This window comes from Cygnus atratus, chromosome 3 (assembly GCF_013377495.2).
Source record: "Cygnus atratus isolate AKBS03 ecotype Queensland, Australia chromosome 3, CAtr_DNAZoo_HiC_assembly, whole genome shotgun sequence".
NCBI lineage: Eukaryota > Metazoa > Chordata > Aves > Anseriformes > Anatidae > Cygnus > Cygnus atratus.
The window spans coordinates 39,079,794-39,107,349 of NC_066364.1; the positions used below are offsets into that span (position 1 = coordinate 39,079,794).

Genomic DNA, 27,556 nt, shown 5'->3' on the forward strand with positions numbered 1-27,556 from the left:
TAAATTCATAGCTACCATTACTATTTATTTTTTTTCAAACAAATACTGGTACAATGAGGTATTTTGTTTTAAATAAATATTTGGAATAAACCTGAAAAGCTCCAAAACAGCTCTTATATTAACCACAATGGAGAAGCAGTTTTCAGAAACCATTGTAATTTCTTTTTTCCTAACAGCACCTTCACAGACGGCCTCTCTGCAGAGGACTCATCTGCCCTGGTCACAAGAGATGTGTAACGAACAGGTACAAGAGCAGAAATCTGACTGGAACAGCAGCGTGGCTCTAGGAAAAGAAATGTGCATTCAGAGCAAAGCTTCCCGAGGAGCAGGAAGGCCAAAACCCAGCACTGCTGTTTTGTGTGCCCGACCTCTTTCACAACGCTCTCCTGTGAGCCCATGTTTGCCGTTCTTGAATGGAGCAGGTACTCAAACAACAAACCAGCTAGGAAGTACAGTACTTTTATTTTAAGAGGCTATGGGACCTGTAATTTTGTTTAAAAAAAAAAAAGCACATTTCTAACAAAATAAATATACAAACACTTCACTTACATATAGGACACCAAGCTGTTCTGCAGTGGAATGTGAACTGTTTAATAAAACCTTTTTTTTTAATCTTTGTTCCACAAACAGGACTATCAGCAATCCACAAGTGCCAAGAAAAGTTGTTGTTTTTTAATTTTAGATTTCAATAACCCCTCTTAAACACAGAATGGGCTTTACTTATTTTAGAAGTTGTTACAGCTACTTTAATGTTTCAAAACACTAATACACACTACATTTAACAAAATTTAGGACAGCTGTAGGTAGCTTAATAAATACTTGCTTAGAATCACCATGAAAATCTAGCTTAACTCAGTGTTATTTACAACAACAAAAAAAAATCAGCTAAATTCCACTGTCTTTTAAATAAACATTCTAGAGTGCATTAAAATCAGAACACAGGTGGAAAATTATTCCACTGATTGTTCTTCTACTTCACCGCAATACTTAAGATTCCACAAACAAACCCTCTTAAAACCTTAACAATTTTCAGTCTACTGCCCAAATATATGATTTCACAGCATTCATGAATATCTTAACCGTTATTTACTTTTAATAAACCGATAATACAGAAAGCCTCTGGGCCCAATACTGATTCCAGGTTACAAACTACTGAAACAAAACAAATAAAACCCCTGTGATAGTTGAAACATAACCAAAGATTGGCTTGAAACAGTTTATTACTACCAAGGTTTTAATAAATATTTCTCTTAAGCAAGTTCACATATATGAGAGTTTAAGTATAATAATGTTTAAATTTTCTCTAAGAAATAAAACCACATATGAAACATTCAGTTTAATGCCTTATGTATATTTCTGGTATAATTAAAAGACAATAGCTCTGGGTAAATAATTATATTACATATTTATAACTATTGCAAGAATAGACATGTTTATATAATCTTCAAATTTAAAAAAAAAGCAAGATATACATTTGAGAGTATTAGAATAGGACATTCAAATCTTGCAAATAAGATTATCCAATCTTATTTCCAAAAAAATAAAAATCAAAATAATGCAAATAGTTTTCTGGCCCCTTCTTACCTCCCCTACTCCTTTCCCCCTTTCACACACGCAAACCAGAATCTCAACCAATTTATGTGTCCCAACCAACTAGAAATGTGTCACAGTAAACAAACGTGGTTACAAAACTGTATCCCCTCCAAATTAAGAGCTCACTGGGGCCCAAACACATCGTAGTGTTTCATTTCTTAATTCTGTCTCCAAGGTTAGATATTATACTAACTTAGATTGGGTCATTAACTGCATTTATGTTCTATTTAAAAAAAAGTGAATCAACCACTTTTTTAAACTGTCTTTTTCTAGTTAATAAATTACTGAAACTGACGCCCCTCACACATGCCTTAACCTTACTATTCCACCACACTGTTTCTCCAAGAATATAGTGGGCACTAAATTAACACTTGCTGTAGTTAAACAGACTTTTCTTTTCTTACAAGTAATGTATCTGTAGGTACATTAACATTCATAAGGACTTTCACGTAAATACAAAAAGTAATTTTTGTAAACAGTTCTTATGTCAAACCCAATACAGAATGTTCAATGAAGCCTTCAAGTCACGGGTCTTATGGGAGAAACAACCCTATAACTCAAATATATACTCATTAGCCAAACATATTCTTCGAAATATAAGAGCTGCCAGCGCGAAAGTCAGAAGGACAATCAGAACAGTTGATCCGGTATGGTTGGCGTTGACTCTTGGCTGCTGTACCCGATTGAAGTCGGTCGAAGACGGAGCCCGTCTCTGACTCTGCTGCTGGGCACGGCGCTGTCGAGGGCTCAGAGATGTATTAGTGGACACCGATGGAGCACGCTCTTGACTGGACGCTGTGCTGCTGCTCTGAGTTTCAGACTGAAAAAAGAAACACAAAGAGTTGAGGCAAAACAGTACATAAACTGATGAATAAAATCATCAGAACTAAAATATACTCTCCAGATAATTCTTAATACTTGAAAGTCTGATAAAAAACGTCACTAGTAGTTATAAGATAACTACTATTACTGTTAGTGTAAGGACAAAATTGAAGTATGTAACAACCTTGAGAAGAACTCTATTTCAAGCTCCTAATTAGCAGTCCTAAGGACATGAGAAGTCTGAAGAAAGCCTGTCAAACAATATTTGAATTCTAGAATAGTTTCAAATCAAGATACGTCAAATATCTTTGTCTAAAATTTGCTTAACTCCTTGCAGTTCAACAGATCTTTAGTAATCCTCCAGACCGTAAAGTCTCTGAAGATTTGTAATGTCACCTACACTGCAGAGGAAACAAGTTGGGGAGGACGATATAAGAAGGAGTCCAGAGTTATAAGTCCAGAGGACTGTAATTAAGCACTGCTTCCTGTGAACAGCTGGGTTCTGCTCACATCACCATCACCACCACTGGGAAAGCAAAACACAGATCAAAACCCCTGAACACAAAACGCCCAACAGATTCCTGCACCCGTCACAGACCTCTGTACCTATGCATGCACACACCTATTGCCCTCTACTGGTCACAGGTTGGGCTGCCACCACAGGCAGCGACAAAATAAGCGACAGCAGCTGTTACTCAGCTCAGGAGAGACTCATCCTAAAGCAGAATCATCTTTCAGTTTGTAAGGTTGAAGCCATGGGTTCTGGTATTCCACTGGTCTGATCCTCCTTCTGATGCTGAAAGTCTCAAACTTGCAACATCAAAGTATTAAAACAGTGACACAGCACAGCTGTTGGAAATTAAAACTGAACTCTGTCAAAACGTTTAATTCTTGAAACAGGAAGGCAGCTGACATAACTTTATATATATAAATACATATCTATTATATATAATGTCTTTTCACTTCTCAAAGCAGATTGCAGGTACTTCCTTGTAATCCAATCTGTAACTATTTGCAAAAGTAGCTTTCCCCCCCCTAATAAAAAAGGGTTATCATTACAGCAGGCAAAAAGGGAATTCAGGACATTTTGTTTGCTTCCAAGCAAAAGCCTTTTAATGACACAGTATCCATAACCTTAAGCACTGTTTTGGCACATGACCTGCTATGACCACAAAAGATATCCTTCCCACACCTGCCAGAGAGGGAATGTCCTCAGCTGAGTATCACATTTGGTGATGCATGAGACAGTAAGCCACATGAAGTCCCCTGACTCTTTGGCCACATACTCTGTACATGGGGGGAAAAAAATCTTCAAACTGTCACCTGGTGAGTGATTTAACTAGCCCAAGGAAAAGACCTTCCTTTCCTTCCTACTCATCACCAGTATTTCCCACTGTTTATTATCAGCAGTAAAGTACTGATGTAATTACTTGCCACATTTGACAGCTTGCCTGTTTGCACAGGTTTCCCGCCCAAGCAAACAAGCAGCCTCGGTTGCTTCAAAGAAAAATATTTTTAAATGGATTCACTTCCACCTGGGGTTTTATCAGCAGAGACAGCCAAGAACACCACAAGCAGCTGGGGTGGTTTAATAACCGACGGGCAGTTCAGCTCCACCACACAGCTCTCCCCCTCTCATTCCTCAGAAGGGGGAGACAACACAACACAAGAAAGAAGGAGAAAAGCTTGTGGGTTGAGATATGGAGCAGTTTAATTAAAGGAAAAGAGAAAAAGCAAAGGCCACACAGAAGCAAAAGGAGAAGACAGTCGCTCTCTGCTTCCCATCAGCAAGCAATGTTCAACCACATCTTGGGAAGCAGGACCTCAACCCTTTTATAGCGACGTAACTTTTTCATCCATCCACTTCCCCAGGTTTTATTTCTTAGCATGACCTCACAGGGTATGGGATATCCCTCTCTCGGGTTACGTGTCAGCCTCCGCCGCTCAGAGAGCTGCACCACTCTCCAGCCTCCACTGAGCAGTCCCACAGACCGTAATGAGAGCATGCACACTGACATTTAGGTGGTCACTGGGCCACCTGTAGCTGAGTCCGAGCTGACTATCTACTATACCTTACCTCAAAATCATTCTTTTGTCAGATGTGGTAGAATCCCGTTTTCTTAATGAAAAGGGCAAGTACTTTCATCACGTCAACTTCCAGCAGTACCTTGCTTGCAGTCTGAAAACTCAAATGGGAGTAATCTACCATTACTTTGCCCTGAGCAGACATCAAAAACTACTGATTTTTTTATTTTTTTTTAAAGTACGCACATTTTCTGGAGTAGCCTAGTCAGAGGCATTTTGTCAGACCATTCTGTATTGGCTTCACACTCCTCACAAGTACACAGTACTAGGTGAAAAGCTATCTTCCTCTCCACACATGGCACTGGAGAGACAACCTCCATCCCTCCATCTGCTTTTTAGATGACAGGAACTCAAGAAACACACACTTGACGCTACACTGGGAATGTACTTCATTTACAGCTTGAGAGCAGGCCAAAGAGGACAAGGTAGTAATTTTAAGTGTGGCATCAAAATACTGGCTATTGGTATGGCAAAATAACACATACACAGGAGAGATATGCTAGCGTTGCCGTTAATATAAATAATTGCCATTACTAAAACAAAAGTACTACGTCAAATTAATTTTCAAAACCTAAAACCCATGCTTAACTGTGAAATATTTTAAGTCTCGGTGGTTCGTTAGTAAGCTATATTCCTGACAGCGATTCCTGAAGGAAGGGAAAGTCAATTCAAAATATCTTTTCTTCTGATGGAATGAGAAATTCTTTCTTCAGCAGTAAGAGCCCTGCGCAGAAGAGTGGGAGCAGGCAAAGCAGTGCCCATGCCAGAGAGCCACACCACTTCTGAATACTCTTGCACACAAGAATTCAGCTAAACCTACTCCAGAAAAAGCATCACTGTGCTCACAAAATCCTTGCTATTACTTCATTGCAAAACCCTCTGTCCGTTCAAGTAGCTTAAAGGTAAAAATCACAGAACAGACAATTGCTGCAGAAAAGAACAAACTCACCCATGAAGCAGTCTGTAGGAGATTGTTTTCCTAGTGTAAAACCTAGCCTGCTGATTTTCACCTCTTCACCTACAGTTAGACCCTTTCCTTAGCATCTATCTGTTGTAAGTGTCCCAAGAGCAGAAGAAAGATAACACGACACAGGCAATACTCCATTCTTCCTGCTTGATTACTGCAACTTTTTTCCCCCTTCATAGTGTGTAACAGGACGTAAGGTCCCATGACTTCAGAGTTACGCATATTATTCATCTACTATTTCAAAAAGAATTACCCAAGATAATTCAAGGATTTAGCATTGGGTCTGCCTCTGCTCTTTTTATTATTTAAGTGCATAGATTTCAAGTTCACAACAGCAATTTTTCTCCAATAGCTTTTAATTAAATATGCATTTGTGCAGCAAGTGGTAAACATTTCATCCAAAAAGAGAAAAAAAAACAGTTTTGATGTTGCCCCCATCTGTGACTTTCAACTTAACAAGGCAGAATTAGGCCTCTCCAGAAGAACCACCAACTTAAATGAAATTTATACATGCAAGAAGCCCAGCTGCGCAGAAAGAACCTGAGATTTGCATGGACACTTTCATGCCGATAAGCAGATCAAGGCCTCTGGCCCATATGTACTATGGGAAGATTTCTATATGCTTTAGCGTATAGAGTACCCAACTCAGAAAAACAGGTATTTCTTCAAACTCAAGTAACGCTTATGAAACAGTGACGTTCTGATCCCTTAAAACATTAATCCACTTCCTCATTGTTTAAAGTCTATGACATAAACATTTTAAATACATTACTATGATGTTTAAAGCTTTCATTTCACATAGGACTGTTCTGCTGTAAATTAAGTTCATCATCACTTATTAGACCAGCATAATTGAATGAAACTGTTCTCAGAAATGGGAGTAATCAAAATCAACCTTTTCTGAAGTCTCTCTTTTTTTTTCCCCTCCCTCATGAAAATGCTACTGATGCTTTGGTATTTTGGCTCGTTCTACTATATTAGCTAGGATTTGTATTGAGAAGAATGAAACAAAATGGTTTATTAAATCCTGAACAATCTGGAAAAATCCTTCTTGTGGAAAAAAAAGTATGCTATTAGCATGTTTATATTTCTACATAGCTTGAGAATATGTTGCAAGCATGCAACAGATGGTCTGACGTTATTTGACGTGTTTTAGTTTTTTTAACCAATCTGCAGCCCCATCCTCTCTAAAAAACACAGCTTAGCTGGGATTTGTCTGCAATTTATCAGTGAATTTAGATTCCATTTGCCACAGTCGTAAGAGCAGCTGCCTTGGCCCACTACCAGGCCTCAGTCACTTCCAAATCTATTATGTAAACCCTACACCTAGCGGTATTAAGACTTGAATCTCATATCATTTACTTCAAACAGTAAGAATATTTTAGTCAAATTTACTTAGACCATAAAAGCAGGAAGATATTCTTAATATTTAAAGGCTACAAATTATCACTGCAGCAGTTTTTGCCTCTAGCTAAGAATTCTATTGAAAAACATCTGTGCTCTATTATGCAGAGGGTAAGTAGTACCTAAGACAGCATAATACTTTAATGAAGTGTTACCCCATACATTAAAGGATCTACTGGGAATATGAATGGATAAAAGAAAGTTATTTGACGTTTGTTTTTTAAAAGAAGAAAAGTGAAAACAAAAGATCTCTATTGTCAAAAGCAGCATACTATTTGCTAAAGTCTTTATAGAGATGCAGAGATTTTACAAGAAACGTATGGACTACATGCTCTCGATGAAGCCTCCTATCAGCTTAATAGTACAGATTTCGTGTTCAGACTATGCACATACTTGCATTGATAAAGCTCAAACACGGACCGTACCATTGCACTGGCTGGATCCTGGAATGCTTGAGCTGCACCATCCTGCTGGGGCTCAGGTGAAGTGGCAGAGCGGCTCAATCCTGATGAGTTTGAAGGTTCAGCATCTGACTTCCTTGATGAATTGACTTCTGCCTACAAGGAATAGTACATAAACGCACTTCAGAGGCGAGATCAAAATTACTCCAAACAGACTTGGCTTTTCTTGGAATGTCCATTCTAGGGCATGCTGAATGTAAGATTTACTGAAGTGATCAAGTACGTCAACTGCATTTCAACTCATCATCAGGTTTAAGAAAATCTAACTCTTAAGAAAAAAGACTATGGATGAACAAACAGCAGTTTAGACAATATCCCAGTTCTATTTTGCATTTGTTGTTCTATTTGTTTGTACATAATAATGGGTGTAACATTAAAAAAACACAAATGAATGGAGCTAAAAAATTATTCGGATCAGGACAAAATTATGCCAGAAATAACAACCTTATTAAAACTTCTGTTTCTCATGATCCTTAAGTAAGGGCTGACTAATGCTGTCACATGTGGACAAATATAGCCTGTTTCTCAGCAGGGATAATTAGCCTCAGGTGCATGCTATGTCAATGTATCTATAGTGGTTGTAATACCAAAATTGCCTCAGAGCCAAAATGGGTGCATGTGTGTGGCCTGATTCTGGGTCAGGCAGCCATAACTCAGCTTTCAATATTTAAGTTTCAGCACAAAAGTTAAAGTAAAAATGCAAGTCTTAACAATATTGTATTATATGATTTAGAAAATGTCTAATAAGCACCAGTTCCCAGAGTTTAGGCCTCATGCTTTTGGAAATTCGAGACATTGATAGATCTATAGTGACACATAGAGGATCATTAACAACACTCTTGCTAAAACAATATACTTGCTTGCAATAATCCCTTTGGAATGAAGAAGGACATCACATCATAGCCCTGAACCAAAATACTTTACAACATATACATATCCAAATTTAATTAAAAAAAGGGGAGGAGGGGTACAGGACTAGGTTAGTTTTTATTAGCAAGCTAGTCTCTCTCCCTCAGGAGTAGTGTTATACCTCCCAGACCTTGTTATATGGCTTTTTTTTGCAAAAATTAGAATTCCAGATCTAAGAACTAGTACCTGTCTTCAAATACAGATATAAGTAATGCTACTAAGAAATACAAACAGTATATTAGAAACAAACCAATTACATAGATAACAAGCTAGTAAGATCACAGGATAATATTCTTCCACTTTACTATTTGGGGGAAGGAGGTGGAGGGGATTAAATTCTCTGTTTCTTGATACATAATTTCTAATTTTCCTGAAATACTATGTCACTGAAATGATCTGAAGATTTAAAGATTTAAAAATAGTTCCTTTTGCACTGATCTACTATAAACGCTAATATTAGGATAGTGCAAATTATGACTCAAATGTGAGCCAAACCAAATCAACACAGAATCATGGAATAATTTAGGCTGGAAGGGACCTCTGGACATCACCTGGTCCAATTCCTTCCTCAAAGTAGGGTCAAGCCCACTCAAGTTTGGAGCATCTCCAAAGCTGGAGATATCACAGCAACTCTAGGCCGTGTGCTCCAGCATTTGACAACCCACATGGTGAATCTTCTTTTCCTATGTCCATTTGCTGCTTCCTTTCCTCAAACATGTGACCACTCTTCTTAGTACCTCTGCTTTTTCCAATAAAAAGTTCATTTAATCTTTTCTGTTAATCTCTGTAAAGCATGTGCACTGCAGTGTGCATTTGATTTATTAGTTTATGAAAGGATTAAGTCTAGTATGCTAAATGTAATACTTAAATTCAAAAATATAAATAAAAATATTTTATTTTTATAAATAAAAATAATACTAAAATTTAAAAAAAGGTACTCCAAAGTTTCCCAAATTTAAATTTTTTTCCAAACTAGTCTCTCTCTTCTCTCCAGCCTCTGCTGGAACCTCTTACCTCTGCTTCTGAAAAAGCTAAAGAGAACACAGACCTCAAGGAAAGATCAACATATTTAAACATAATTAGGGTGGATGGAGAATAAATTCTACTACAGAGTATGCCTTGTGATGGCACCATGTAGATACACCATAATGTTTTACAGAAATATAAATGCTATTAGTCATATCTTTTTTCTTTCTTTCATTGGACTGGAGTTTGTTATATAACATCTAAAATGTACAAGACATGCACAAAACATTTTGCAAGGCAACGTAATTCTGGTAAAAATTGTAATTCTCTATTGAAACAGAGAAACAAATGTGGAAGCTCAAAGCAGCAGAAAAACTAATTAGGAAATGCCTTTCCCCCCCCTCCTGAATTTCACATTTCTTTCCCAATACCAATCACAAGCATTTAAAAAAAGTTGTAATTTTGCTTAAGGCTGGTATGAAAGAATTTCTTGTAATCCCAGGATCATCTAAGAAAGTTAGGGAACCTCTTCTGTAAGGATGAAGATAATGCAGACACTGCCAATATGTTGCTAGTAGAGAAGCTCACCCAATTATACATCCAATTGGCAATTTGATGTGAAAATCTTACCCCATAAATTGGTAAGGAATATGTCCAAATTACTGAAAACTTTTGTATTCCTTGCTACTTATTCATACTATTATTTTGCTACAAATTCATAAGTTGTATATCTCGGTCTAACAACATATAAACGTTAAACATCACAAAACATCACAAAGCCAAGCAAAGCAGAGAAGGTAGGAAGCTTAAAAAAACTGACTTGAAAAAAGGAGGGAAAGAGCACCCAGTGAAGAGGACTAATTTGCCTTGTATTAAAACAAAACAGAATGAAAGATTGCAAAGATTGTAGAAACCTGAATTTTTGTTCATTGTTCCCTCATCGAATGCTTTCTCTTAGGAAATAGAGTTAAACATGTGGATACATGGAATGCATCAATATTCTTTAGACACTGATGCCCTTAAGTTTTTAATTTTAAAAATGAAAAAAGTATGAAGTATGAGTTTTCTTAAAAAAAGAAATTATACTTAGATATATCTAATATTTCTGGGATAAAGATTAGCAGTGCTTAAGCAAAAAACAATGCTACACTTTTTAACCCTTATATATTGTAAAGAAGCCAAGAGCAGTTAAGTCCCAATTGTTTCTCTGGGTAGCTCAGCTTGAAAACTCTGTGTCTGTAGTTCCTCATCCTTGTAAAAATATTTTGAAGTGTTTTTATCATAAGCAGTATTACACACAGACTTAACCACGTCAACATGTGTAGATGTGAGATCACAAGGGAACACACAGATCCTGCAAAACTGGCAGTGATGCTTAGTAGCAGGCAATCCTCATTCTCAGGGAACACAAAAAACACAGTCTTTGGAACAGCATTAGAAAAACACTGGCAATAAAAGGGACATACTAGCACTCCCGCCCTGAGCAAGGATGCATTCTGCACCAATGCCCCATTGTCATATTATGTTTCACTGTAGATCCCTGCCTTCATGCACAGCACCCTTCCTTAGTGGAAGAATGACAACTTTCGTGGAAACCCCAATGAAAAAACAACACTGTGCATGCAAGACATGCAATTTTCTAAGGCACATATTTGGCTAAACAAACCTTAATTTTACTGAAACACAAGCTAGAGAATACATTTTTGGGTAAGAGTCACTTTCATACCAGAGTTCAACTTTCAGTATCTTCATCTGCAGAGTAGTTCAAAAGAATTTGCAACCATTTTTCAGTAGGAATATGTTTTATTCCTTTCATAAGCCAAAAGAAAAAAAAAATCACAAAGGAAAAAAAATTTAGGTTAGCTTTGCCCAAACTTTCCTAACATATTTATGATAAAACTAAGTTCGGAGAATTTAATCATGTTATTAGTGACTAAAAACATGGAACTAAAACCAATATATGCAGTTCTTATCATAGTGGTCACCTCTGAAATTATAAATAGTCAATCTCTGCTTGAGATGCACAGTTTATTCATTGTCACATTCACAGAGATCTACTCTCATTTTTCTCTTCCAGTCTGTCCTAAAAAAAAACAGGTTTCCACATAGTGATTTGTGAAGGTTTATAAAATAATGCATTTCCCTCAATTTACAAATTTTTCCTCCACAATTTTTTTTTAAACATTCTGTACAGCAGAGAAAGAAATTTTAAACAGTTACTACACCTTGAAGCTAATTTGTCTGGCAAGTTCTTTAGCCTCCTTGTCCGCCTGGCTTGACCCACTTCCTGATGTTAGTGGTAAGAGGGCTGTCTTCATAGATGTGCCACACATTTCACAACAGAAGTCTTGTGACCTGGCCACAAAATGACATAGCTCAGAATGAGAAGTTCTCAATCTTCTCGTGTGCTTGCTTAAGCAAACTATTTGCAAAACAATCCACAGAAAGATAAGTAGTTTCAAGACCAGTAGCTTAAAAGTACCTTTACCCCCAAAAAATGCATTACCTTGAAAAACTGTATTAAGAATAGTCTATATCATAAATACATATTCCCTCCAACATTTAGGAAAATATTAGCTTACCTACATATTATGACTACCTAGTACTATATTAGTAAATTTTAACTATGTTAAAACTTATTTTAGATATAAAGCAAATTAAAAGTGTATATTATAAAAAGTTAACTATTATCACAAATATTAAATGATACTCAGGAGTTTGCACCTCAAGTCCAGGAGTTTCAGCTTCTGCTAGAGCATTACCTTTACTCTTGCACACAAATTTGTCTGTAGGACATACTGAAGGCAGCTCTTCATGCTGACCAGAAATACACTTGTTATTATACTACCTGGACCGACCCAATAAACCCTACAGGTTTATAAACCCTACGCAGGGTTTATTAGCTTTGACACAGTGCCGTGCTGCAGCTTCTGATTAGCTCAGAGTACAGGCAGAATAAGCTTGCATCTGACTGCAAAATAAGGCACTAGAGCCCTGGTGATCATTTAGTTCAGCTTCCTTGCTAGAAATAAGGTCAAGTAAAACCATTTGCCCAAGTCCATTTCCAGTCATGTTTTGAATACCTCGAAGTTTGATAAGGATTCCACAACCTCCCTGGACGACCTGTGCAAGTGTCTGACCACCCTTAAAACAGAAAAGTGTTTTCTTGCACTCGGATTGAATTTCACGGTTCTCCATTTCTGCCCACTGCCTCTTACACTGTCACCAGGCACCCCTGAAAAGAGCCTGGCTATGCCTTCTTTACACCCTCTCTTCAGATATTTGTGCACATTGCTAACATCCCTCTGAGCCTTTTCTCCTCCAGGCTGAACAGCCTCAGCTCCCTCAGTCTCTCTTCGTACGAAACATATTCCAGCCCCTCAGTCATCTTCACAGCCTGCCACTGAACCCAATCCAGTAATTCCGTACCTATCTTGTATCCTGACCTGGACACAGCCCCAGCCTGGACCCAGTGTTCTAAATGAGTCTCACCAGTGCTGAGCAGAGAGAAAGGATCACCTCCCTCAACCTGCTGGCAATGCTCATCCTAATTCAACCCAGAAGGCTGCTAGGCCTTCTTTGCTGCAAGGGCACTTTGCTATCTCATGGTCAACTTGGTGTCCACCGTGACCTGCAATGCTTTTCCTGCCAGGCTGCTCTCCAGTCAGTTGGCCCCCAGCACATACTAGCACATGGGGTTATTCCTCCCCAGGAGCAGGACTTCACATTTGTTTGTTGAACTTCATGAGATTCCCCTCAGCTCACTCCTCTAGCCTGTCCAGGTCCCTCTGGATGGCAGCACAACCCTCCGCGATATCAGACACTCCTCCCAGTTTCGTACTGTCTGCAGACTTGCCGAGGGTGTACTCTGACCCATCATACAGGTCATTAACGATGCTGAATAGCACTGGTCCCAGTATCAACCCCTGGGTACACCAGCAGCGACTGGCCTCCAGCTGGACTTTATACACCTGATCACAGTCCTTTGAGCCACGCGGATCAGTCAGTTCTCAACCCACCTCACTGCACACTTACCCAGGCTGTGCTTCGTGATATTCCTCTATGAGGATATTAAGGAAGATAGCACCAAAAGCCTTGCTATAGTCAAGAGAGACAACATCAGCTGCTCTTCCCTTGTCCACCAAGCTAATCGTTTCATTGTAACTTAAAATTAGATTTGTGATTAATTTCCTAAAATTATTCAGAAGCTGTTACTTCAGATTTGTTGTTGTTGCTGTTTCATTATGTACTTGAGGGAAACAAGGCCTCATTATTATGTTTGTTTTCTCCATCTCTCACACTATCACCTCAATCACATTTATTTTCCTTCCGCAGCACAATTATCATTGTATCATAGTATTAATTACATCTCTAAAGAATGAATTAGAGATGAACCTCTAATTTGACCACACAATGTTGGCAGGAACACAGCCCTCTCAAAGTATTTAACTGACTGTAAGTTCTGAGCTTGCACAATATTCAGGAAAAGAACACAGATTCGCGGCACAAAGCTTTTTTTTTTTGTCTTTTAATTTAAAATGAATGTGAGAGAACAGTCTTGAAGTGACTTTTCCTATTTACTCAATGCCTTACTGTAAAAGAGAATACATACATACATACGTATGTACCCACAGTAACAAAATTAGTGCTTACTTCTTCGCAAGAGCTCTTCTTTCTTCTGGTGTATAATCTAGAGATCCTATTGCACCTTCACCTTTGGTTGGCATAAATCCAATAATGGCTAGTAAAGCTGTTCTTACTAAAATTGGGAAACAGAGATACAAATAAGGTTGCAGAAACAATGGTTACTTCATCTTACTCTACACTCACTAAGAAAAAGTTGCAGTTCTGCCCACAAAACTTCACTTTGTCCAAAAGAGCTGTCTGAACTTCATACAAGCAGCACTGTTGGCTTTTTTGTTTGTTTTATACGGAACAAGAATTCCTTTTTTTGAGCTTCAAATTATAAATGAAAATTAAGGTCTTATATTCCCATCAGCCAACACGGAAAAGGAAAGCTAAGTTGTTACAAAAATGCTGCATAAAGATTAGCGTTCAAAACTTCAAAAATGGACTCCAAAGAAAAATGGTAAGGCAGATATTAATGTAAGTGTGCAGGTGGTGGAGCACCAGCAATAGAACTTGCATCCTATACTCTTACTCAAAGTGAGGGTGATAATCTTTCAGTTCTCCTTAATATCTGCAGTGTCAATGTAACTTCCATTTATTCTTCTAATGCCGTAATAATAAAAAAAATCCTGACAATAGAATCATTAGCTTCTAATTCAGTTGGGCTTTGTCAAATAAATCAATGCAAATAAATCAATTAACGCATGCAAAAGCACAAGGTGTTATTTCTGCTCACTCCTCAGTGAAGACCAGAAGAACAGTAATTCCAGGGTTTCTTAGAATTCAGGGAAGCACACAAGAGGAGTTCTGCTTTACATCACTAAGAATTAGTTTGCTTGATGCATGAACTGTCGGTGAAGTCGTACTGTAGCATTATTTTTCAGTTTAAAGATCTAGTTGCTCAGCGCAGGTAACATTTTCCAAGCAATTTGTTACTTACTACTCCATGAAGGCTGCCATGTTTCAGGATGATGCCCTGAGATGCTTAAACAAATTTTCTTCCCCACTTCAAACCTGCCATTGGCCTTTAAAGGAAGAATAAGGATATAATAAAATGTGCTTGATTTTTTTTTGCATAAGTTATAAAAATAATAATCAAGTAAGTCTATATACCAACAATACCTGACAATTGTATCACTGCCAACCTCACAAAAACGGCATTTGGCTTTTTGAACAAAGAAGTTTGCCGTTTGCCTCTATTCATGCATGAAGGGACCCTGAACTGATACCTCATACGTCCCAATACAACGCAATGGCTTGCCTGTTACTCCTTTAATCCACACACATGTGGAGAGCCTGCAAAGCTATAGGTCCGTGAAACTAGACAGAACTGCGGGCCTTTACCCATACCATAGGTCTGCCTTACACATGCCAAGAGAGACCAAGAGGGCCCAAGGAGGCAACAGAAAGTTTCAACATCCACATCAGCGATTAGTGTTAGTCTTGGGGAAGACTAGGTGCCAAGTTTCATGTAATAACAGAACACCAAAGTCTTGAAAGACTTCTGCTATTACATTCTTGAACACCTTGAAAGACTTCTGGTATTAAATTGGCAGCATTAACTGTAACTTTCTTACAAAAATAATGTTTCCTTAAGTATAGGAACCTCTCTCTGATACCTAAGGTAAAACCAATTAATTATGTTAAAAAAAAAGACTAGTAAACGTTCTTACCGTCAGCAAAATAATGCTTGGTGGTTTCATGGGATATTCAGGTGGTAATACTATTCGCCCGTGATAAATTCCTCCGTCAAAATCTGAATCTGGAGGGCCTCTAACAGTAAAGTGCCATTCAAAAAGATTATCCTAAAATGCCCACAAAAAGAAACACGTCAAAGAAGTAGACATCTAATCAGCATTTTCTTGCAACAAGGACAGGCTAAAGAAGCAAAAAACAGCAAGTTTTAAGAAAATAGAATCAAATGGAAGGTAAGACAACCAACAGTATACAAAGATTTTGCCTACAAGGATAAATGGTGTAGCTTCCTGGTAGTTTTCTTACAAAAGGGCTTTGTTGGGAAATTCAAATTCATCATTCAAGGTCTTCATACTACTTGCACCAGTTATGACAAGAGTTTTATTCCCTGACAGATGGAATATTCCGAGACAAATAAAGGAAAACTTTGTCTTTGCCCCACTGAATAATAGTTTCTACAGAACTAAGAAGCCTACTCCAAGTAAGAACATTAACAGCCTCCCCTGTCAAGGTCCCTCCTGTGCCCAAGGCAACTCAGGTCCCAGAGAACTTCCATCCTTGTTTGTTTCTCCACAAAGACTTCTGAAACAGCTACCTTACCTTACTGCAACAGGTAGAGTTTGGAACACTTTCATTGGACACGTAAACAACTTATCCTTAAGTATTATTTCTTGGGGGTTCTGTGTTTGGTTTTGTGCATCAGATGCACAAAGGATGCTCACAACTTGAATATTTGCAAACAGAACAATTCTTACTGTTACCACATGAGTCCAATGAAGCTTGCTGCTGGCGAGTGAGATCTCATAACTTATGCTGAACATTGATATCACATGGCTGTGACTGCCCATCTAGCTGTAACTTTTTCAAGGATGGAAGGGAACCGTTGACATTTCCGGCATTTCCCATCATCTGTCACTGTTCTCTTCCCAGTAAGTCAATGTTCTAACCCCCAAAACAAGACTTTAATTTAAATTACAATAGCATGAACTAGACTTAAGTTTCACTTCAGAAAGCGGAAAACAAGTTACAGACCAAAATTAGTCAATAATAACAAAAGCTAGTCAATAACAACATATATTTTATAGCACCTAGAAACATGCTACCAGCTTCAAGCATGTATCTAAACATCCAAGTTTTAAATACATATGCATACAGAGAACATATAGTATACATTACATAGCCTCATTACAAGTGCCTGTAAACACATGAAGAAACAAACCTCCAAAGGCTGTGCATGATAATGATCTGTAGGATCCTTCAGTTCTGCAGCCTCCTTCATCAAACGTTTGACAGCTGAAAAAGAGAAAGCATAGAACATGAAAATACAGAAGAAAATTAATGCATACTGCACACAAAAATGTGTAAACATTTCCTGAAGAGCTCCTTTCAGCTAAGTTTTTTCAACTCACCGCATGCTCTTCACTGGAGTTAATAATCCAAGACACAATATCGATTACTCACACTGAATAAATCTTTTAAATGAGTCATGTAGCACAGTTATGAAAAATATGCTGCATGGTCTCAAAGTTTCTCAAAAGAAACCCTTAACACCGTGACTAAAGCAGCATTATATTATTAATTGCACCGAAGACTGAAGGAAAAACAAATGTCAATGACAGAGTTTCAGTATTTAAATACAAGATGTACATGACCACCAAACCTATTATTTTATCCTAACAAGCTTTTTCCTGACACCTCTCATGACTGTTACATGACTAGTCCCTTAATTAATCCAAAAAAGGTGACAGTAAGATTTGAGAAAAACCATCAGACCAGTAGCACGAGGAGATGTGGTTTTATACTGCATTTGAAAACGCATATGCCCAGCTAGAAAAAACTGACCCAAGTCTTTGTAATTTGAACCTACTACTGCAGTTGGATGCAAAAGTATTTTTCTATCCTAAATTAGGGATACTCTTTAGTTACCCTCTCCGACCTTCTAAATCGGAACCACCAGCGTCATATGTATTTTCTGCATCACCTTTTTCCTTTCCCTTCAGTAAGGTTTTGTCTCATCACTTGTCCAGCCAGGTGCTCTCATGAGCATCATGCATTAACTCCTAATAAACTCAGCCAAATTGAAAAGCAGACTAAACACAACAACCACAGACAAGAAACTTAAGGATATGTCACCTCATGAATGAGGTTAGGTAGAACGTCCTTACTATCCCCTACTTACTGGAAAAAAAAACAACACCCAAATACCTATTAACTCATTAAGAAGCTATAATGGGAACAGGAACCCTTACTCCATCGCCCATGTTCAATTCAAACCACAGATGTCCCTCTCACTTGTATAATTACCTAAATACAAAGGAGAAAGACTGCCCAAATTCCCTTTTAACAGCAGCCTTTGGTAACACTACAAGTGAACCATAACTCTGATTTAAAAAGCCAACTCCATGGATTTACTCACTTTCCTGATGCTATGAGTGAAGCTACTCTAACCTTCCCCCAGAGTAATTTTAATTTCAATTTACTGTGAAAAGTCCTTTTATTTATTTGCACTGCCCGACAGCTATAAATAACAGCACAAAGTTTGAGAATTTCACTTCTTACAGCCCAAAAAGCAAACAGACTACGCGGGAATTTGCTGCTGCCAGCTATCCTCCTTCTGCCACTGCCATCAGGAGGCGTCGATAAAGCCCTGCAGAACCCATGAGGTCATGCCGCAGGCAACAGTGGGATCCACCAAGAACAACTTGGCTCTTTCATCTGTAATGAGGTTTACCAGTTCTTTAGTGAGGAATAAGAAAAAAAATCAGCCTAGACCAGAGAAGGTCTGTCTGGATACTTCCCTTCACAAACTGAAAAAAAGAAAGTGGAAGACATCAGCTGAGCTGATGTGGGAGCAAATCCCGTCAAGAAAAGCCATGAGAAGACCAAAAGAAGAAGACCAAAAGAAAACCATGAGAAGACCAAGACAGCTGCCAGGTGTGGACTGCAAGCAGCCGGGCTCCTGGTAGGCAGAATTCAAAACCATAAGCAGTTTAAAGCATAGTTTTGTTTGTTTGTTTTGAAAACATAAGCCAGGCTACAGATATTCTATTTTAACAAGCCTGCGTAAAATATGTAGGAAAGAACCTGAAATACTGCTCTACCCTTTGAACATGAAATACACCAAAACATATCATTTAGCTTTTGTATACTATAGAGGTAATTTGCTCATATGAAGTTTTCAATATTAAACAACTTAACGCGTCTTACGAAAAAGCAGCACGTGTATTTCCACATGGTTGAGAAATGTCAACGCAAGTTGCACAGATCTGGCTTGATCAACAAAGATTCATCCTGAAAACATGGAACGTAATGTTTTTCAAACCCACTAAATTTGTTAAATACAAGTTGCTGTATTCATGAACACAGCCCCTCCTTTGACTAATGGAAACCGCAATGGAAAAAATGAAAATCATTTCCAAAGTCTGCCTGCAACAAGTACATGACACTCATCCAAGCCTCGTTAAAAAGAATTGTGATGCAAAACGCGGTATTTCAGCCCACATGAAATCACACTGAGTCATCCAAGTAAAAGTTTGGCAGTGGCAATTCTGAAAAATGAGAACATTTTGGATCCATTCAAAATAAAAATTGCAAACTGTCATCAAGTCAAAAACCATCACTAGGTTTGTTTTTTTTTTTTTGGGGGGGGGAGGGAGGGATAACAGTTAACAAGCAAAATTTGTGTGATGTACACATGTATGACTTAATGACTTGCAGATTTATTTCTGTCAAAAACGTGTGTCCTGGTCATATTCTACTTCCTGGTATGTTTAAGCCATCCCGCAACTTCTCTCCCACACAGTGGCTTCTCCTGGACCTGCCTTGAAGTCACATTCATGTACTCCTGATATTTTGTCCATTTAGAATAGTCTGCACCCAGTAGCCCAGGAAAATACTCTGTACAAAAAAATAAAAATAACCAAATGATCAGCCTTCCTAAATGTAAATATTACTGCTCAAAGAAAGGATGGGATTTGAACATCGGTGGTGTTCATCTTAGATTTGTAAAAATAAGGTGTAATATTTTCCTGCTATTGTGAAAATAAAGATAGCCTTAAAATAAAGCAATTATATTTAGCCTTACAGCAGACTATTAACAAAACAAAGCTCTGTATTTAACAAGGTGGAATTTTACCTCATTCTTACATTATCAATGAAGAGTATGCAGGGCAATCAACTGAGCTGACCAAGATCACCGTGTTATATTAATGCAAATAATACATAACAGTGCAAAAAGATTTATTTTCACATAATGAAGTCAGCACATTTTTCCTCACTGAAAGTCCAGAAAATGTGATCCAAGTAATTCAGTTCCAACTGCCTCTAACATTCAGATCGTCAGTGAAACAAGTCTGTGTTTGTGATCAGGCTCGCATGTGACATTATCTTCCTCAAATGGATAGCAACCAGTTAATTCTACCCATTTTCCGTTCTTCTGTTTGGGGAAGAAAAAAAAAATGTACATAGACAAATAAAGCAAGGAACCAAAAACAGCTGGCGTAAAGCTAGGGATCTCAATCTTTCAAGTTGACTTACCTGATCTGGAAAAGGAGAAATAAAACAATCTAATAGCTTTTACTGCTTCAGGAAATGCTGCCTACTTTTTCTGTTTTGTTTTTGTCTTTTGGCTGCTATAAATATTTTTTCCATTTTCAAAGAGATTTAGAGGTCTACGCAGGAGAAATACAGAAAAAGCAATCTTTGGTTTTCAACGGCTCTGCTGACTAAGACAGCATAGGTAAGGTGTAATTTACTTATCAAATCCAAGTTTTCCAATTAATTTTATTAGTAAAAGTCCTATAAAATTTCTCTAGGATGAAGGGTTTTAAAACTACCTCGAGCCCACTTAACCTGTTAGCAGAACGCAGGCCATTTTCATTGCCTTTGTGTCTATTAACACCACCACTACCTACAACGAGAAAAATAGTATTAGAAAATAATAAGAGAAAATAGCATTAGCAGAATCCAAGAGCATATTTCATCAAAACTGCTCGATGAATTTTAGATGGATGACATTTGGGGAAAGTCCTTTTAAATCCAGCTGCTTTTCCCCCCCACAGCACCCTGTCCCAGGGCCATCACCAAGGGACTTCAGAGCCCAACGCCCACAGTGCCACCTACTGAGTGGGCTCCCATAGCCCCCAGGACACATTTGAGCCCCTGTGTTCAATCATTCTGTATTTGTAGGGAAAAGAGTAGCCAAGTTGCTAAAGGCAAGTTGAATTTCAGCTAAATGGAAAAATATCAGTGAGGTCAGTTGGCGGTTCCACTGCACAAACACTAATCCTGGCTCATTTTTTATTGCACGATCCAAATTTGTGTTTGTTAAGTACACAGGATTTCTTGTAAGACAACAACACTCAATGAGCTTCCACATTTTAAGTTAAAAAAATAAAAGATCACTAAGTGGTGTGGTCACTAAACAAGCACCAAGAAAGCATTTAAAGCAAAGAGTCATATTTGACTCTTATATCCGGCTTTCCAGGCCGGAGAGTTATGAAATACTTCTATGACAGCTGTTTATTATGGAGAATCACAGTTTTAATCATAGCTTTTAGTGTTTGTACTCTCTGGAAGCTGGTTTATTACAACTACACACGAGGAGACAGCAACAGGTTCACACCTGCTACCTGCACAGTGTCACCAGATAACTGCGTGCTACCTCCTCCCTTACAGATGTCATTTTCCTGGACAGCTTAAAATATGTGAATGATACGTGATCATAGTGAATTACAATGCAATAAAAGGGGAAAAAAGTACAGGAGACAAAGTACCCTGAAATAAAAATCATAATCCTTTCGCAGAATAGTGCCAAATAGCATCTACTCTAGAAATAAAACTAAGTTACCAGACTTCAAAGTGCACTGCACATTATTAACGCTTTTGTCCTCCACCTCTACGTTCTTTGTCCCTATTCGTTTTTCCCCCATTCTTCTTATCCCTTCTGAGTTCACATCTGTCTTCAACTAGGTTTTTGAGCTCCTGTAAATATTTTTGTATGTCATTTCACAAAAACATCACTTAATACGTAAACTTTGCATAGCAGTTTATATAGTCACTTAGTCTTGAATCAAGACCGCATTTAAAGTTTCCTAAACACTAAGATACGTGGAACTCCTTTGTGACGGGGACACGTGAGCTTTTCTTACATCATCCAAAAACCAAATTCCTGGAAAACAGGTGGCCAAGTCCTTAAACCACTGATGAGGAGAATGAATATACTACATGTTCTGTTTCTTTAATGCTCTTCTCCAAAGCACTTCCCGCTGCCTCGGTCTATCATGAGACAGTGGACCACAAATCTTCAGCCTGAAAACTCAGCAACAGGAGGAAAAAAAAAAACAACCACATACTTGCATCAGACCAAAGCTCATTTACATACAAGGACTTCCAGATTTTCAGTCTTCTTGAACAAGAAAGCCAACAGCAGAAGCAACCCATAAAGCTAACAACTCTTCCCATAGCACCAGTGACCACCTTATCAAACCTTCATCCTCCAGCGATGGAGGAATGGGCAAAACAAAGAAGGAATTAAAAAGCTGGTCTCAAGCACACAGCATCACCATTTTACAGTCGTCTCTAACTGAAATCTACCACAGTTTCAACACTCCTCTAAACATCTTAATCTACAGAAAGCAATTTCTCTAATACTGTATTACAGAAATCACACTCCTCTGTCTAAATAAAAGCAAACAGAGACAATCGGGTCTGCTTGCATCAGGTGCTGCTTCTGCTATATTCTCTGTTAGAGAAGTTCCCATTTTATGCTGATCTTTTGAGATAATAGAAAAAAGTATTAGAAGACTGAAATGTGCAACTGCAGAGCTGTAACAATTGTCTGGAGCAGCCACAGGTTCCAAAATCGCTTTTATTTTAAAACCCAGTTTGACAGCTGCTTTAACTTTTGCTACAATAACAAACGGAAGCACCACTTGCCAAGAAAGACCATTTGCCAAGAAGCCAGCCGGCTGCTTTACATCTTCAGGCCCTCAGACACATCCTTCACAAGGCTCCCGCACTCTATACAAAGTATTTAGAAGGAAAAAACAGAAAGGAGTACTTTTAACTAAACTACTCTCTCCTTGCTCTCACCCTTAGGAAGGACGGACCTTTATTCTTTGTCTGCCTGGTACAGCACTTTTTCTGCAGCTACATTTCAAAACCGTTCAGTCAACGTAACACAAAGCAGGATAAAGTCTATCAAATTTAAGATGCTGGTTGAACACGCTAAGATCAAACAATGTCTTCAGCTTTAATCAAATTTTAATGTCCATTAAACCTTCTATTTTTCTAAAAATCAATCTTTATTTCATTCACAGAAGATACTTAGCAGGACAGCACCCACTGGCTATTTCCTATTGACTGGTTGTTATGAACAAAGAACTGATGCACGCTTGGCAGCGGGGAATACTCCTTACTTGTCAAAAGTATAGACTGGAGAGAAAAGTACAGTTCATAGGAAAAGCGTTTATTTACCCTGCAGCAAGCATAATAAAGACGATGGATAAGAGGATCACAATCTAGGCACGCTATGTTCCCTGCACGCCCAGGATGCACAGGCACTGTCCCTGGGCAAATGCAGGACGTACGTACGCCCCATTTGCTCTCCCCAGTCCCTCAGCAGCCCCACCAGGCAGCTTTGAGACAAGGAAGCCTGCTAAAAACAAATAAAAACGCACTGAAAACAAAACAAAAAACTCTCTGTTCTTTGCAGGCTCTGTGTGAGTAGCTGTTTCTAATTCCTCATACATATCAGTGCTAATACCTGCCAAGACGCCTGGTAACGCCCCACGTGAAAGAGGAGGCCGAGGAATCCTGTCGCTACAAAAGCACGACTACAAGATTTGGTGTCTGCCTTGCAGCAGCCTAAGGGTCACAGTGTTTGGAAAAAGTAAAGTGCTTATTCCAAGTAGCTGTCTTACAAATTTCAGAAACAGGGCTGTTCCTGAAGCATGAAGAGGATGAAGTCTGTCCTTTAGTCAGCAGAGCTTTAATACTGATGGGAGAGGTTTATCGGCCATACAGTAGCAGGCTGATATACATTGACTAATCCATTCCGGAATCCTAAAGAGAGAAAATAGCTTGCCCTTTTAGAAGTGCCAAGAATAGAAATAAAAATATGAAGCAAAACCTTAAAAAGCTTTGCCTTGCTGAAGCAATACCAAGACCCCTGAAGTACAGCGTGTGAAATTTTTACTCTTCCAAAAATTAATGGTGGGAGGAGAGAGCTTCAGGTGAATGCTGAATGCCTCCATACTGCCCTGCCCTAACAGGGTGACCGAGAGAAGCCAACAGTGGCTTTGCACACCAGCACCCCAAACCCAGACCCACAGCGGTCACGCCACACGACTCTGAATAAGGCAGAAGTGCCAAAGCATCTGCAGCACTCTGCAGAGAGGCAGCGGGCATGGAACAACTTGATTTGCCTCGTGGAGAGACAGCGTCTTGTAGATGCGCTGGGATGAACTAGCATCTACTGGAGGAACCCTGACAAGGAAGGAGATGAACATACGGGCGAGCAGCAGCCAGCAGCAGGACAAAGCTGTGTAGCAATGGTGCTCTTTATGTAGTCTATCTGGAAGCACATTTGTTCACGAACCCAGTCTAGCACACCTACTCACAGAAGTGGTGCCCACGCAGCCACATGTCACCACTGAAGAACTTCACCTCGTGTCACAGCTTTACAGCAGAATCTGACTTAAGAAGATCAACAAAAGGACAGGTTTCTGCTAACAAAGTTTTCCTATTTAAAATGTTTTTCTCTAATTGTACTCTATTTTTTAAAAAACTACCATAATTGTTAAAGTACCATACTAAATACTAAACATTGTAGGTAGTATTTGCTCTCTTTAAAACTACTGAGCAGCCAGAAGTCACCATCTGGAATCAGAGTTTGCTCAAGTCCAAAAGCAGATTTCAACAGGCAAAGCCCCTCGTGCAGGTACAGAGCAGTTATTTTCTTCCACTATTTGAAATGGTAAACAGGGTGGATTTATTATTAAGTATTTCACTATGTTTACATTAATTAAAGCCACCTTAAGATTAGAGCATTCTACATTTCTATCTTCAGCCTTCGGATGAATGGCAATTGTAAAAATAGATATTAAAATGCACATTTAACCATAACAAATCTGTAAAACAGACAGAAGTATTAAATAACTGCATACGCATATCTACCTGGTTAGCAAAAAGAAGTGGTAGACTAAGGGGAATGGCTATATATAACCAAGTCAACTCATTTTAAAGGCTAACAACAGTTGAAGAAGCAAGATTTATTTTATTTTTTTTTGGTATTGAATACCTTTTTCCTATATTTTTAATGAAAAACTTCAAGATATTAAGTGAATATTGAAGTGAGTTATCAAACAAACTTTGTATAGACTTTGTATAGACCTTCACTGTCCATATGCCACGGAGCACGTTTGACTTGGGGAAGCGGTATCGACCCACTGTATGAATCATTTGCCTGTCCCAAGTGAGGTTTGTTTGCAATAGAACTGCACAGGTGGCGAAAATCGATTTCAGCAAAGGGAATTTTCGCTTGAAAACAAGAGGAGCTCGTAACAGCAGAGGGGAAAAACACTTCCAAACGAAACCACAAATATTTGCCCTCTTCACCCAGCTCCCACGGGCACATCACATAGGTTATCGCCACCGTTCCCAGTGACGTGGCAAACCACAACTGGTGAGCGTGTTTGTGTGGCCCTGTCAGTTCACACATCCAACACGTCCAGCATATGGGAGGGAAGAGAAAACTGTGCCTTCCTGGTGTGTTATTGTACAAATGCAAGGCGCGCACCACTCGCTCCGTGCTCCCCATCGCTCAGTTATGCAACCTGGGCGTGAGGAGGAGGAGGAGGGAGGGGGCAGAAGCCACAATTTAGCAACAGGTCCATCACCCAGGAGCAATGTTGTGTCAACAAGCCTGCCATTTGCATCGGTCAAGCCCAAGCGATCGCGCCGCTGAGTCCCTCCCCGCCTCCCACCACGGCGGCGGGGCTCCGGGACAAAGCCGCCATCCCCGGGGCTGGCAGCACCTGCTGCCCAACAGCGGGCAGGGGGAGCAAGGGCAGAGCCCGGCCCCAAGGCACCGGGCTGCGGGGCCGAGCCGAGCCGGGCTGGGGAGAGGCGAGGAGGCGGCAGCGGCACGGCCCCGGGCTCGGCCCCGGTAACAGCGGCGGCTGCCGGCGGGGAGCGACCCGCACCGAGCCCCGCTTCCCCCCAAGCCCTTCGGCCGCCGGGCGATCCCCGCTGCGCCGCCCCGGCCCTGCCCGCGGCCTTACCGGGGTTCTTGAGGTTGTAGCGGCCCTCCATGGCGGCGGGCGCCGCGGCTCCGGCAGCGGGGGACGAGCGACGAGGAGGAGGAGGAGGAAGAAGGCCGGGCCCGGCCCGCCTCGCCCCGGGAAACTCCCCTGACGTGGCAGCGGCGGCGGCGGCCCTGCCGTGGCCGCGGAGGGAGGCACCTGCCTCGGCGGCGCCGCCCCCGGGGCCTCGCTGCCCGCCCCCGGGCTGCGGCCATACCGCTTTTTGTTTTGTTTTTTCCTCTGGAAGGAAGGGAGAGCGCATCCCTGAGGTGGCACAGGGGTCGCCCATCTTGTTGCATGGCTTCGAGCAGCTGAAGTCACAGGGCGAGGTAGCTAGTGACAGGGCTGGGGGGGTAATGGCCACAAGTTGCGCCAGGGGAGGTTCAGGTTGGAAATGAGGAGACATTTCTTCTCGGAAAGAGCAGTCAGGCACTTGGAGGGGTTGCCCAGGGAGGTGGTGGAGTCACCATCCCTGGGGGTGTTCAAGGAAAGGCTGGACGTGGTGCTTAGGGACATGGTTCAGCGGGTGACATTGGTGGTAGGGGGATGGTCGGACCAGAGGATCTTGGAGGTCTTTTCCAACCCTAATCATTCTATGATTCTAAGGAGCCCAAGGACCTCATAACAAGAGCAGAGCGGTTTGAAAACTTCTTCCAGCCCTCAGAGGCCCCACTAATGCCTCATCCAAAAAGTTTAATGACCCGGTAAGACTTAGTACCACCATATTTGTTTGCTTTCAGGATCACGCAAGTCTAAAATAGTGTCACACGCTAATTAGTTTAGACGAGAATTACTAGCAAAAGCTTGGCTTGATGGGCAGATCCCCTTTTCCATGTCACAATGCCAGAGGAATTTTTGTTTGCATCTACAATTTTGGTTTCTCTGCTGCCTGGTAACAGCCACAATCCACTTGGGATAGCACTTGTAACAACTTATAGCTAAGGAAATGCATACCAAATTAAAGAGTTCATGTTCTCAGCAGTCTCAGTTTCACTTTAATTCACTGCAAACTGGAAGAAACATGTCTGAGCTTTTACGCGCTTGTCTTCAACAACATGAGTTTGACACCCTTGTTTCTAGTTCAGAAATTCTCCTTAATTTTGTCTAGGTTACTTTTATATCCCTTTCTTCCTAATCATCCACATAAAACTTAAGTTTTGGTGTGTTTTGATGTCTTAGTTCTCTTTTCCCATTTCCTTTTTCGATTGAACACCAACAAAAAACAATTGTAAACCAAAAAAAGTTGCATACAGATAATGCAGAGAATAATATACAGTTGCATACCTCCTCATGTTCTCAGCATTACAAAATAAGGTGTTACACTTCCCTTTCCTGTTCTATTGTGTAGTGGCCTTGTGGTAAGAGCAACAAATAAATAAAGCAACTGACTCCATCTTACTGAGTAAGTGCATTTTCAAAAGGGAAATGTGATCTTCCTTTTTACAGGGCAGAACTCTACAAATAACGAGTAATTACATGTAGCAGAAAGGAAGGAATGGCTTTGGGATTCCCTTGTACTCCAAAAGCACCCCATGGGATATTTAATGGCCAACAAGTCACAGTGACATCTCAGCTTTTCTCATTAACAATGGCTGATACAACTGCTTGAGACAGTGAGCTGAATGCCCTGGATGTCACGTTTATGAACCATTTTGGTCATTTCTAGCTGTTATGTCCCATCTTTCCTTACTTGTCCGAACCACCTTGCTGTGCAGTGGGAG

The 27,556-nt window shown here is 39.8% G+C and overlaps 1 protein-coding gene across 2 annotated transcripts; it reads right to left on the bottom strand.

The window, feature by feature from the left end:
* On the bottom strand, positions 1-26,015 carry UBE2J1 (ubiquitin conjugating enzyme E2 J1). Of its 2 annotated transcripts, XM_050709594.1 has the most exons (9): positions 25,815-25,992; positions 16,751-16,824; positions 15,510-15,641; positions 14,777-14,861; positions 13,861-13,966; positions 11,433-11,562; positions 7,297-7,428; positions 4,493-4,594; positions 2,275-2,413 (listed from the first exon to the last, which is right to left on the bottom strand). In XM_050709594.1, the coding sequence occupies exons 1-8, from the start codon at positions 25,843-25,845 to the stop codon at positions 4,511-4,513; spliced, it is 774 nt and encodes a 257-aa protein (XP_050565551.1). In that variant the 5' UTR covers positions 25,846-25,992; the 3' UTR covers positions 2,275-2,413; positions 4,493-4,510. The 2 variants fall into 2 exon arrangements, with proteins under 2 accessions (XP_035415350.1, XP_050565551.1); XM_035559457.2 differs by lacking the exon at positions 4,493-4,594 and having other exon boundaries at positions 1-2,413; positions 25,815-26,015.
* Between the last annotated feature and the right edge of the window lie 1,541 nt (positions 26,016-27,556).